Source organism: Saccostrea cucullata, unplaced genomic scaffold, assembly GCF_032062105.1.
Source record: "Saccostrea cucullata isolate Sc308-1 unplaced genomic scaffold, CSIRO_AGI_Scuc_v1 ctg5892, whole genome shotgun sequence".
Classification (NCBI taxonomy): Eukaryota; Metazoa; Mollusca; class Bivalvia; order Ostreida; family Ostreidae; genus Saccostrea; species Saccostrea cuccullata.
In genome coordinates, this window is record NW_026928900.1 from 22,006 (window position 1) to 36,521 (window position 14,516).

The window sequence follows — 14,516 nt, forward strand, 5'->3', positions numbered from 1 at the left end:
CTACGCAAAATTTATTTGCAAAATTGTGTTACACTACTCTACAAACGAGCAATCAAATGATCAGAGAAATAAATAAATAAATAAATCATACATAAAGAAAGAAATTAATAAATTCAATAAATGAATAAGTAAAAATAGATAAATAAATAAGTAATAAATAAATAAAAACAATGAATTATTAAACATAATATTTATCATTTATTTTTTAAAGATAAATATACTTTTCGTTTGGAATGAGAAAATAAGGAGAAAGGGGGGGGGGGGGGTCCGTCTCAGTATTAGAGATTCCGTTAATATCCGTGTGTACGGTTTTTTGACTTTTTGCACTATGAAAAAATGGCGGCGCCCATGGTTAGCAGACAAAACTGAATAATCAGACGGGTTTTAGAATAAAACGAAGGATGCGGGAGTTTGTTGAGAGTAGGGTTTTTCAGGCCATGCAAAATGTTGATGTCTCTACTTTGAATAAACTGCGGGAGAAGGACCTGCGTCCAGTGTTACCATGTTTAGTTCGCATGGCTCTTTGCAAACCATTGGATGAAAGTGAATCATGGGCAACAGCCAAAAAAGATGTTCTAAAAATTCTCTCCGGCATCGAGGTTGTGAACAGCATTGTTGCATTACTCTCCATAGATTTTCACGCATTGGAACAAGATGTAAACAAAGAACAGCAACTCAGGTGGGATGATTTTTTCTTTGCTAATATATGACCAATGACCCCTTTCACATCAAGAAGTTTAAATAGATCATGTAATGTTAAAAATTGTATTTGCAGAACAAAACTTGGGGGAAATCAGACAGAAAGTATCCTGATATCTCAGCTACAGAACGGAGTAGCTCTGGAGTTTGAGAGGAGCGATCCACCTCGGAGACTAAGATTGTTACTGAGTGAACTACTCTTTGTCGCTTCTCAGGTAGTACAACTATAGCCTGCCTGTGGTTATGTTAATCATAATTAAATGTTTCTTCTCCAAATAATGATTGTTACAAAAACAATTTTACCTATCATTATTGCATGTACTGATGTAGAAGTTTGGGCTACATGGACTGTAGATATTGAACTGGGTAGCTCAGTGGAAGAGCACCTGACTTGTGATATAGGGATTCCAGGTTCAATTCCCAGTCCAGAGACTCCAGACATATTTTTTTTTATGCATTTCTCCTCACCAACTTGATTTTGGTGAGCAGTATAGTATAGGGACCCTTTTAAATGAATTCACTAACAAAATGCATCTGATCTTTTATATTGATTTGTTAGAAACCAGGGATTTGCCAAAGTAGTTGAATGTCCCAGATCTGGTTAAGTTCAGGATTTAACTTATGTTATCTTAAACACTGCTGAGTTTGAGATATTAATAAAAAGTGTTTGTTGACATTTTACTCTCTGTGATTGCATAAACAAGTTGTTGATTAACGTACCTTTTCAACTGACAATCATCACTCCAAGTCCTATCTTTAATTGTAAGATTTATATGTCTGTAAAATCATACCACCTGTAGGTCAGAGAATCAAAAACTGAGTTTTACCAGAAGAGCAGTGAATTGTTTGAGAGTCTAGTGTATCTGGAGGAAGTGTCAGATGTGCTCTGCATAGCCCAGGCTGAGTTACCTGCCCTGTTGCCAATCACGGAGGTTTCAGAAACCCTTCTCCATGTTCCTAATGGAGACTGGATGCTGTGTCGTCTGGTGGCAAATTCTCCAGACTGCTACAAAGAGGGTAATTTCTGACATTAAAGCAATCTGAGAAGGAATTGTAGCTATCAGTGTTGAACTGAAATTTAGACAGATATTTTGAGAATCTTTTTTTGGTGAAAATACTAGATTTGCCATAAAATTCAATGTATAGGAATGATTCTACAGTTACTCTTATTCCATTCACTTTGTTTGATATTACTTGACATTGTCTGTTATTGCAGTGTGTACTAGTCTTGTGACTAACGGTGACAGACAGGATGAGGAGACGGTCGGGGGACAGCGGAGAATGGCAGTGCTCCTCGCTCTGGCCAGGATGAACCCAAAAGAAATGTACAACATCAGAGCCCTCTGTGTAAGTTCTTATCAGCGAGTCACCATTAGAGTCATTAGATTGTTTAGAATGTTCTAGGTAGTGGGACTTGTGTCCAATCCCATTTCTAATGGGAAACAGTAAAACTGTACATGTGTTTGAGAGTACAAATAAATTACAAATATATAATGTTCCAGTATACTGATCATTGTGATGTTTAAAAATGGAATGTATTTTAGAATCTAATTTACTCATTATTTCAGGTAGAGAATTGCAAGATGCCAGGATTAGCTGTGGCCTTGACCTTGGAAATGAATAAAGACAAACCCCCGTCAGAAATTTCTGGAGACTCAAACACAGATGTTGTAGGATTTGTCAGTGGAATGTTGCTAGGCAACAATTCAAATGTTAAGGACTGGTTCTCACAATACGTTAAAATTGGCCAAAAGGTGATTATAAAATATAAATGTGTTAACTCAAATCAAATTACACAATAGATTTTTTTACTGTCAGACTTTCAATTTTATGACCAACATTTTCCTGCTATGTCTGTGTAAAATTTTTGTTAAACATCTATAATGTTCATGTATACTCTCTTCGTATTCATATTATGTTTTTTACATGTAATGAACATAATTTCAAAAGGTTTTAATATACACTTTACTCTCCTAAAATTTGGATTTTGGTCCAATTCTTTTACGTCTGACTCATAAGCGAGTCCTTAAAACAATACATTTGTATGACAGCAAATTTGATTAATTTTTTTTTGGACTTTGATATTTACTTTCAACAAAAGTCAGGACATATTCTAGAATTTCTTATGCAGGAAAGAAACATCTAAGATTTACATGTGCACAAGTTCAAATTATTGATTTCAGTTGAAAAGAGATGCCTCAGTGACCCAGTTACAAAGTTTGAGACTGTGCCTGCTGGAACAAATGATTTCAATATTGCCTGACGGTGGAGGCACAATATCAGAGTCCCAGGCCATCAAAGCTAGTGCCTTCATACGTCTCTACTGTGCACTCAAGAGCATGGCTGCATTTAAGTAAGTAAATTTGTATACGGTTTATGATACATAAAGAGTGTATTATTAACATAACATTAAAAAATGAACACATTTAAAGCACATTGTATGAACAATCTATGAGATGAACCTGAAGAATGCATAAACAAATGAAGTGTATACACCTGAGATCAAATCTGCAATTTCTTTATAGATTTACAGATGAAGAAATGAAGATTTTGCTTAGATTAATCACATCTAGACCTCCTTTAAGCAAAGCTGGTGCTAGATTTGTCTCCCTTGGACTGTGCATGCTGATAGCTTGTCCATATCTGTTAGGGTAAGAATTAATGTCATGTTAATGTTTCATGAAGTAAACACAGTAAAACTGTAAATGAATACACCCCTGCAATACTTTTTGTCACAGGAGCAATGATCAAGAGAAGGTGGCTATAGACTGGATCAAGTGGTCTCTTCTGATGGAGAAGGAATTCAAGCTGTAAGTACAGAAATCTTGATGTTTTATGCTAGCAGTAGCTTCTGATCTTCTTCATTGTACACCTATTTCAAATTCATAATGTATATAATAAAAATTACTGCACAAAAGGAACTTTGTAATTGTGTTGATTTGATTAACATACAATTGAATTATGCAATTTTTTTTATAAATGAAATCTGGTTCACAATATTGTGAATGAAAGACTAAAAGGGAATGTTAAAAAAATTTCCATGCTTAGCTACTGATGGCATTGATGTGGAGGCTATAGTTATGCAATGTGTATTTATTACTGATACACATGATACAAGGGAAGGAACAATTGTGATTATGTATCTTACTGTGAAATTCTAGTAAGTAACAGCTATATTATGTGAACTTCTAGTGAGGTCTCCAGTGCCTGTTCTTTTGGTGAAATGTTGTTCCTGATTGCCATCCATTTCCATAGCAACAATATGACAGCAATATCTGATCTTGTGTATCTTACATTAGGGTTAAAGGTAAATTTTAAGAAAGTCACAGACTTTAATTTTCTTCACTTCATTTAATTCAGCTATTTCTGAGTTTTTAGACATACCAGTGTATGATTCCTTGATATACTTCCTCTCCTGTACATGAGATACATGAAAGGTATACATGTATTTGTTTCATTTCAGAATCTGGTGAAGGCTAATGCTCTGGCTAGAATACGGCAGATATTTATTTATGAGATCTTTACAGAGCAGGTAAGAGTGAAATGTTCACCACAGATTTTATAAGAAAATTACAGTAGTCACCTTCTTCTGATGTGATGCTGGGATTTCTTTGATAGTGTAAATTAATGCTGTTGTACCTGTGTATTTGTAGGTGATAACGTCTCATGCGGTGAAGGTACCAGTGACACCAGGACTAAACGCAAACATGACAGGTTACCTTCCCATCAACAGCATTTATCAACTTCTGAAGAGCCGGTCCTTTTCCAAACACAAAGTACCAATAAAGGTATCATAACAAAGAAATCAAGTTAGTTTTTTCTTAATATATCAAGATATGTATATTGAGAAGGAACCAGGTCAGAAGATTTCAAAGAACAAAAGTCAGAAAGTACAATATACGGCCTGTGGAATTCTTAAAAAATAAATCATCGTTTTCTTCAAAACTATTTGTTGTTTCCGTATCTACTTGACTTCGTCAATGCAGGGGTGGGTAGATTTAGTCAAACCGGACGTTGACTTTTGCATCGTAAAGGCTAAAACCTATACAGGTATTGACTTTTCCGGAATTTTTCACCGATTTTACAGATTCACTTTAAAATTTCAAGTGGGGCGCATTCCTCTCGGAAATAAATTCAAGTCTAAAATCAATCATTGGTATCTTACGCGTATTTTTCAACAAAATTTTTTCTCCGAGAGGAATGCGCCCCATGTGTAAAATTAATATTTATGATTCTCCTTTGCTCAGCTGGCGCATGCAGAAGACAAATTAACCTTTATATAATTCCATGTTATTATAACCTAGCACTGCAAGGATTAAATATTTCATAAAAAAAAGTTACTGTAAATTATGTACACACAACCATAAATCCTTTTTTAGCAAAAATACATTATTTATTCATGGTAAATAGGGTAGGCTTAATAGAATTTGATCTAGTTCTTAGTTTAATTAAAAACATAAAAAAGTAGAAATGTATTCGCTTTAATCTGTGTTTTCCACATCTGCATGTCTGTTGTGGACCATTGTTTAACAGAAGCCCTCCACAGTAGCCAGGTTATATAACCAGAATAGGTGTATTTGCTTTGTTGCTTTTTTTGCAACATTTGACAAGTCGACAATTTTTTTTCTCGTGACGTCACAATGTGCAGAAAATGACGTCAAAGTTTTTAGGGAACTTCAATATTTTTCGTACTCGTAATGAATGTAGATCAATAACTCTAGATGTTCAAAAAATATCAATTTTTGAAAAATGTAATGCTGAAAATTTAAATAAATATAACATTATTACTATTTAAAGTTAGTACATAGGCTTACATGTACTCAATATATTCTGTGTTTAACATAATCATTATCACGCATCGGGTAGATCGCGAGCGATTAACTTGTAAATGTCTACAATAACATAGCTAAATACAGGTTAGATGTAGATGTTTCTGAATCTTTTTATGGGTATATTTTGCTCAGACGTTGATATTTTTCATTTAGTCTGAATATCAAAAGGTAGACAGCATGTTCCAGAGAGCGCGCGAAGGGGTGATAGAGGGGGTACTAATATTTCAATATGTAGATTATGCTTTTTTAAAAATCATTCTTAGTAAATGATCCAATATATTCATCAAATCGTGATTTTCAAGTATATCAGCCCAAGTCTGTGGCCTCGTTTTCCATGTGTATGCTTTAGGGCTGGGGTGTCTTCTACTGACAAACAAAATAAGCATCCTGTTAAAAAGGCAACATATGAAATAGGAATACTGTAATATTTACCCGGCCTTTACATAAATAATAAATGTATCAATTTATAATCAGAATAATCTCAAAATGGACGAATTGTTTCTGTTCTGTGTTTAATGTATGAATAATTATGACATAATGATATGTTAAAAAGAGTAGTTTCCGACATCGCTCATCATAGGATGTATTCACTTTGACAAAAAATGACTTATAGGAGAGAACAATTTCCCGACAAAAGTGACATCTAGAAAATAATTTTGTCCTAGAAGTCTTTCAGGACAGGCCTGTCCCTAATTAAATCGTGATATTTCGATAGATTGGGATGTAGCCTAAGGGATAATTCAAGATAAAAAAAAAATTAGGGGCACCCTGCCCTAAGGTTGAATTCACAAAAACACACACCCTCACACACACAAAATAAGGAAACCTGATTTTAATAATGTGTTTTTAGTTTAGTAAATCTTGCTTAAAAATTCGAAAGCGGGGGGGGGGGGGGGGGGGGGGGGGGGGGGGGACACCCGAGGCACCGGCCCTGGATCTGCCTCTAATTAAGCGGCGTTCTTGCATTAGAAGTTTGCTAATGCTGCTGTCGGAAGTATTCGTTCAACGAAGCATAGGTACTGCTCGAAAATACACAAGTGTCGAAAATATTTGAAAATGTTGAAAAGTAGAAAGATGACAGGGAAAAATGAATCTTCATAACCCTGTCTAGTGCATGATTGTCAATAAACACACTGTATAGATTATTTAAAATAAATCCATTTATTATTTCTTCTAAAAACTCTGCAATTGATGATCGTGGTAACATTTCGTTAAAACATGAGGATGATTACTTTGACGAAAAGAATATCTTCACAAGGCCATGCGTAAAATTCTTTAGAGGTCTTCTTTGTTGGAGAATGTGTATGGAATGCCGGGACTGTCTTACATATGAGGAATAAACATTGTACGCAGTGTTCTATACGCTATATGTGGTACTATTATCATTTTAACATTTAACGCCCCCCACCCCCCACCCGATTGCTACGTTCCTGTACTTGGCTTTATATATACAGGTTGATTAAAATATCAGATGCATAAAGAAATATCAAATGCATAAAGTTTGTGTAAATTATTAATGAATTTATTATTTTACAACATTATCAAAGTCAAACAATGAAACGTTACAATGTATCTAATTATTTACGTGTACCGCGATAAGCACACGGGCGCTGAACGGACACGCTGTCATTTTCACTTGTACATATACCTAAGCTTGTTTATATCCGACGTTATAATTTCAAATTAAGTTATCTTTTATTAACAAAATATCAAAGCACTATCTGTAATATATTGTAAAATACATTTTTGTGAAATTCTCATCAATTAATAAATACTCAGTAATTTACCACTTTATTTATGAAAACTCAGAAGTGTTAAAATTCACAACGTCATTATGACGTTCCGTAAAATGTACGAAATTCGGCCATATACATATGCTATTTTAAAGACCTCTTACGGAAAATATGAAAGGGATATTGAATAAAGAAAGTTGTTTTGAAAAAATATATAGTCTGAAGATATATCCAGAGCAAAAATTGTCCTAATTTGAAATCAGGCCAATTTGTGTACTTTTTGACTTAGGCTCTTTCATTTTCTTCCAATATCACCCTCAGCTATACAGAAAGTCCATCAGTGAGGTTGTACCTTGATGTGACTTTGCCTTGTTTAACCATACATACATCATACATTGATGATAATTGTTAAGCAGTGTTTTATTATCTGGTCTTATTTCTTCCATTTATAATTTCTTTCCATTGTAGGATTGGATATATCAGCAGATCTGTAACTGTTCTACTCCACTGCATCCACTAGTTACCTCCCTTATTGATGTTTATGTCACCTCCACTGTCATCAAAAGCACCAAGACTGATCATTTAAATGAACCAATCACAGAGGAGGAAATACTCAATGTTTACAAATCCTCAGTATTTCATTGGTCAAAATCAGAAGGAGAGGAGTCATCAAATTCAAATTCAAAATCAGAACTGGCTCCCCAGCTACTCATACTTTACTATTTACTCCATTATGAAGACATTGTATTGACACACATGAAAACTCTTGGTAAGATATGGACTCTTTATTCTGAAAAATTATATCACCTGTATTTCTCAAAAATTCTGACCTATGGAATTGTATGTATTACTGTAGAAGTACTTTTTTCCACGGGGTCATAATTTCGCGAAATCTCAATTTCTGTTTAATCCGCAGGTAGAAAATTACGCGGGTTTTCTAGATTGTCACTTTATCCTTACATTGTATTAAAAGTACGCTTGGACAAATTTCCGCGAAAAATTTTTGACTGCGTACATAGTGTAAATAAATAAAAATAAATAATAGTACTTCTACAGTATATAAAAATAAATGATGTAGGAGAACCTTTCCTGACTTTACATGTTTATTGGTTTAATGTATACAGTTTGACTGTTTTCAGTGATGTCCAACAGGAAGGTGAAGTCCTACCATGACACCCTGCTGGCCCAGATTCCAATCAACTTCCTGTTACAGACAGCTCAGAGAGAGCAGGAGCAGTATGCTGGCTTATTCTCACCACTCCTTAAGTAAGCCACTGACACTTGTCACATACATGTATATACCTAAGAGTTACTCATTAAAGTATGCAAAAACTCTTTTGGATCACAGTCTCTCCTTTGCAGAGTGTGAGAGAAAGGTATTCCATTTAACTTAACAATTTCATGCAGTTATTACCAATTGATTAGGTAAATAGTGTTCAGTGATGTTATGCTAGTAACATACATCCTTATGTAGAATTCTCATGCTCAGGGTTGCCTGTCCTTTGTTTGGGCCCAGTCTGCTTTAAGTTTGACCCAAGAGATATCCTCTTTATTTATAGGTTACTGGTGACCCACTATCCACACTTGTGTTTGATAGATTAATATCACTCTATTTATAGGTAACTGGTGACCCACTACCCACACCTGTGTTTGATAGATTAATATCACTCTATTTATAGGTTACTGGTGACCCACTACCCACACCTGTGTTTGATAGATTAATATCACTCTATTTATAGGTTACTGGTGACCCACTACCCACACCTGTGTTTGATAGATTAATATCACTCTATTTATAGGTTACTGGTGACCCACTACCCACACCTGTGTTTGATAGATTAATATCACTCTATTTATAGGTTACTGGTGACCCACTACCCACACCTGTGTTTGATAGATTAATATCACTCTATTTATAGGTTACTGGTGACCCACTATCCACACCAGTGTTTGATAGATTAATATCACTCTATTTATAGGTTACTGGTGACCCACTATCCACACCAGTGTTTGATAGATTTGTATGATGTGTATAATATCACTCTATTTATAGGTTACTGGTGACCCACTATCCTCTCCTTTGTTTGGTAGATTTGCGTTGTGTTTATCCCTCTCTTTTTTAGTTCACCTGAGCCGAAGGCTCAAGTGAGCTTTTCTGATCACATTTTGTCCGGCGTCCGTCTGTCCGTCCAGCTGTCCGTCTGTCTGTCTGTCCGTAAACTTTTCACATTTTCGACTTCTTCTCAAGAACCGCTGGGCCAATTTCGACCAAACTTGCCACAAAGCATCCTTGGGTGAAGGGGATTCAAGTTTGTTCAAATGAAGGGCCATGGCCTTATTCAAGGGGAGATAATTCAGAATTAGTGAAAATTTGGTGGTATGTTTTAAAAATCTTCTTCTTAAGAACCACTGTGCCAGGAAAGTTGAAACTTATGGGGAAACATCCTCAGGTAGTCTAGATTCAAATTTGTTCAAATCATGTCCCCCGGGGGTAGGGCGGGGCCACAATGGCCGACCAAAGTTTTATATAGAAATATATAGGAGAATTCTTTAAAAATCTTCTTCTCAAGAATAGCAGAGCCATAATTGCTCACATTTATATGGAAGCATCCCCAGGTAGTGTAGATTCAAGTTTGTTCAAATCATGACCCCCGGGGGTAGGGCAGGGCCAAAATGGCCGACCAAAGTTTTATATAGAAATATATAGGAAAATTCTTTAAAAATCTTCTTCTTAAGAACAGCAAAGCCAGAATTGCTCATATTTATATGGAAGCATCCCCAGGTAGTGTAGATTCAAGGTTGTTCAAATCATGACCCCCGGGGGTAGGGCGGGGCCATAATGGCCAACCAAAAGTTTACATAGAAATATATAGGAAAATTCTTTAAAAATCTTCTTCTCAAGAACAGCAAAGTCATAATTGCTCATATTTATATGGAAGCATCCCCAGGTAATGTAGATTCAAGTTTGTTCAAATCATGACCCCTGGGGGTGGGGCGGGGCCACAATGGCTGACCAAAGTTTTACATAGAAATATATAGGAAAATTCTTTTAAAATTTTCTTCTCAAGAACAGCAAAGCCATAATTGCTCATATTTATATGGAAGCATCCCCAGGTAGTGTAGATTCAAGTTTGTTCAAATCGTGACCCCCGGGGGTAGGGCGGGGCCAAAATGGCCGACCAAAGTTTTACATAGAAATATATAGGAAAATTCTTTAAAAATCTTCTTCTCAAGAACAGCAGAGCCATAATTGCTCATATTTATATGGAAGCATCCCCAGGTAATGTAGAATTAAGTTTGTTCAAATCATGACCCCTGGGGTAGGGCGGGGCCACAATGGCCGACCAAAGTTTTACATAGAAATAGATAGGAAAATTCTTTAAAAATCTTCTTCTCAAGAATAGCAAAGCCATAATTGCTCATATTTATATGGAAGCATCCTCAGGTAGTGTAGATTCAAGTTTGTTCAAATCATGACCCCCGGGGGTAGAGCGGGGCCAAACTTTTGGATTCAAACTTTTCAATAGTAAACCAATTACTACTTTTTCCTAGCCACAATGCTCAGGTGAGCGATGTGGCCCATGGGCCTCTTGTAGCTCACCTGAGCCGAAGGCTCAAGTGAGCTTTTCTGATCAAAATTTGTCCGTTGTCTGTCGTTGTCGTTGTCGTCGTTGTTGTCGTAAACTTTTCACATTTTCATCTTCTTCTCAAGAACCACTGGGCCAATTTCAACCAAACTTGGCACAATGTATCCTTGGGTTAAGGGGATTCAAGTTTGTTCAAATGAAGGGCCACGCCCTTTTCCAAGGGGAGATAATCATGAATTTGTTAAAAATTAATGGCATTTTTAAAAAAAATCTTCTTCTCCAGAACCGCTGGGCCAGGAAAGATGAAACTCAAGTGGAAGCATCCTCAGGAAGTGTAGATTCAAGTTTGTTCAAATCATGACCCCCGGGGCAAGGGTGGGGCCAAAATGGCCGACCCAAGTTTTACATAGGAATATATATGAAAAATCTTTAAAAATCTTCTTCTCCAGTACCACTGGGCCAGGAAAGATGAAACTCATGTGGAATCATCCTCAGGTAGTGTGGATTCAAGTTTGTTCAAATCATGACCCCGGGGCAAGGGTGGGGCCAAAATGGCCGACCCAAGTTTTACATAGGAATATATAAGAAAAATTTTTAAAAATCTTCTTCTCCAGAACCACTGGGCCAGGAAAGATGAAACTCATGTGGAATCATCCTCAGGTAGAGCAGATTTAAGTTTGTTCAAATCATGACCCCCGGGGCAAAGGTGGGGCCAAAATGGCCGACCCAAGTTTTATATAGGAATATATAGGAAAAATCTTTAAAAATCTTCTCCTCCAGAACCACTGGACCAGGAAAGATGGAACTCATGTGGTAGCATCCTCAGGTAGTGCAGATTTAAGTTTGTTCAAGTCATGACCCCCGGAGCAAGGGTGGGGCCAAAATGGCCGACCCTAGTTTTACATAGGAATATATAAGAAAAATCTTTAAAAATCTTCTTCTCAAGAACCACTAGGACAGGAAAGATGAAACTCGTGGAATCATCCTCAGGTAGTGCAGATTCAAGTTTGTTCAAATCATGACCCCCAGGGCTAGGGTGGGGCCAAAATGGCCGACCCAAGTTTTACATAGGAATATATAGGAAAAATCTTTAAAAATCTTCTTCTCAAGAACCACTGGGCCAGGAAAGATGAAACTCATGTGGAATCATCCTCAGGTAGTGTAGATTCAAGTTTGTTCAAATCATGACCCCCGGGGCTAGGGTGGGGCCAAAATGGCCGACCCAAGTTTTTCATAGGGATATATAGGGAAACCTTTTAAAATCTTCTTTTCAAGTACTTCAAAGCTATGATTAGTGATATTTATATGGAATCATCCTCAGGTAGTGTAGATTCTAGTTTGTTCAAATGATGAATGCCTGGAGGGGGGGGGGGTGGAGTAAATTCAAGCCTGATGTGCTCAGGTGAGCGCTGTGGCCCCTGGGCCTCTTGTTATAGGTTACTGGTAACCCACTATCCAGATCTGTGTTTGTCTATTAATAGGTTGCTGGTGACCCACTATCCACACCTGTGTGTCGTTGAGGACTGGTTGGAGGAGAAACTGATCAGAGAATCTCTAGTGGCAGAGACCTCAGTCATGTACAATATGCCCTGTACCATCGATAACTTCAACGATGGTAAGATCTGGGTGCAACTCATGTGTGTTGTAGGCCAGCATTGTCTATCTGCTAAAAAGAAGGTTATTATATTAAAGAAGCATTAGAGTTTGGTTTCATTGGGAAGATGGTTTGCAGTTTGAAAAGAGGTCAAAATATTGATTTAAATTTCCTCTGTTTACAGCACTGAGGAATCTAACTACCTGTCCAATGAAGATGATCTCCCAGCTGCAGGCGATGCTGAAGATGTCCGCCCCAGACTTGTTACAGTTTGCTGAGCCCGTGGTTTCCTCTCTCCCCATTATGCTGGATGAGGTGGTGCCCAGGAAAATAGTGGACCTGATCAAGAAAGTCTGGTTCCTTCTTCACGGTGTCTCTCCACGAAGGTAAAACACTGATAACTTACGATTAAATGGCAGTGATTGAAAATTGTGAATGATTATGGTTCTTCCTTTTTTGTACTAGTTACATGCAAAGATATAGGGTGATCAGCAATTTTTTAAATATATATATATAGTTATGTTAAAATACTATACAAACTCATGTAATTGAGATTTCTTTCATTATTTCCATCTTTGAATGTGATTAAAAATACATATTAATAAAAAAAATCATTGTATGATGAAGTATTTAGTAAATTGATGAAATGACTTGAAAATTGTCTTCATTTTATTATTTTCTGTTTTCAGTTTAAGACTGTCCACTGTGAATTCACTGCGACTGTCAGAGAGAACAACATTCCAGGTGACTCCATACACAGAAAATGACATCACTGTAGACCCACTGATAATACTCAGATGTGATGAACGTGTCTTCAGGTAATGACATTACAGTAGACCCACTGATAATACTCAGGTGTGATGAACGTGTCTTCAGGTAATGACATTACAGTAGACCCACTGATAATACTCAGGTGTGATGAACGTGTCTTCAGGTAATGACATTACAGTAGTCCCACTGATAATACTCAGATGTGATGAACGTGTCTTCAGGTAATGACATCACTGTAGACCCACTGATAATACTCAGATGTGATGAACGTGTCTTCAGGTAATGACATCACTATAGACCCTCTGATAATACTCAGATGTGATGAACGTGTCTTCAGGTAATGACATTATTGTCACCTATAGAAAGTACTCTGGTGTGATGAATTTATCTCCAGGTAATGATATCACTGTAGACCCACTGATATGGCTAGTCAATGCATTATGTTGCCATGAATTACCTCATCACTTTTTATCTAAGATTGTAAAACATAACCCAAATTTTTTTCTCAAATACTGTAAATATATTACATTTAGCGTGTACGATATTTGGCGGAAAATGAGTTTTGAACAAGTTAGCGTAGATTTAATTTAGCGTATTTCTTATCGTTCTTATTTATGTAAATAAGTATAAAACATTTAGAGTTGTACTTGAATTAGCGGAAGTGTATTCCCGCCAAAAGTGCTAAAAAGAATACACAGCCAAATGTAATACATTTACAGAACCCCACACTTGTTTTCTGAAGAGTTCTAAAACATTGCAATTTCATAAAGGCTTTTTTCCAATGTCAGGACTCTCAAAGGAAACTTTGTTATAGAAAATAAAAGCTGGGATGTTTGATTGGAAATCCTGTTAAGCATTTTATGATAGTTCTTAATTTCTTCACTCCAGTATTTGACATCTTGTTACATGGTTCTGCTAGTTTCTGTTTCTTTAGTTTAGGCCTATTTGTTACATTTATACATATTGATAGTTGCACTACTATTTACCTTAACAGATGCCCCCTAATATTTGACATCTTGTTACATTTTTTGGTGATATTCTTTGTTTACCTAACACTGAGCCTGTATGCTTTATTTACAGGTGCCCTCCTATATTAGACATCCTGTTACGTGTTTTGTTGTAGTTGAGTCTATTTGCTTTATTTACAGGTGCCCTCCTATATTAGACATCCTTTTACGTGTTTTGTTGTAGTTGAGTCTATTTGCTTTATTTACAGGTGCCCTCCTATATTAGACATCCTGTTACGTGTTTTGTCAGCCTATCTCCAGGCCAGTCGAGTCTACCTACACAATCACATGCT

The 14,516-nt window shown here is 36.5% G+C and overlaps 1 protein-coding gene across 1 annotated transcript; it reads left to right on the top strand.

Moving 5' to 3' along the window:
• Window positions 1-324: 324 nt before the first annotated feature.
• LOC134279105 (integrator complex subunit 2-like) lies at window positions 325-14,511 on the top strand (the record flags this gene model as incomplete). The annotated part of the gene is made up of 17 exons (XM_062761458.1): window positions 325-679; window positions 776-914; window positions 1,500-1,716; window positions 1,916-2,046; window positions 2,268-2,453; window positions 2,883-3,052; window positions 3,225-3,350; window positions 3,438-3,509; window positions 3,892-4,006; window positions 4,163-4,231; window positions 4,353-4,487; window positions 7,733-8,033; window positions 8,404-8,530; window positions 12,333-12,466; window positions 12,630-12,831; window positions 13,135-13,263; window positions 14,433-14,511. Coding segments are annotated over exons 1-17 (2,610 nt in total), but the record flags the coding sequence as incomplete, so codon positions are not given.
• Window positions 14,512-14,516: the final 5 nt, after the last annotated feature.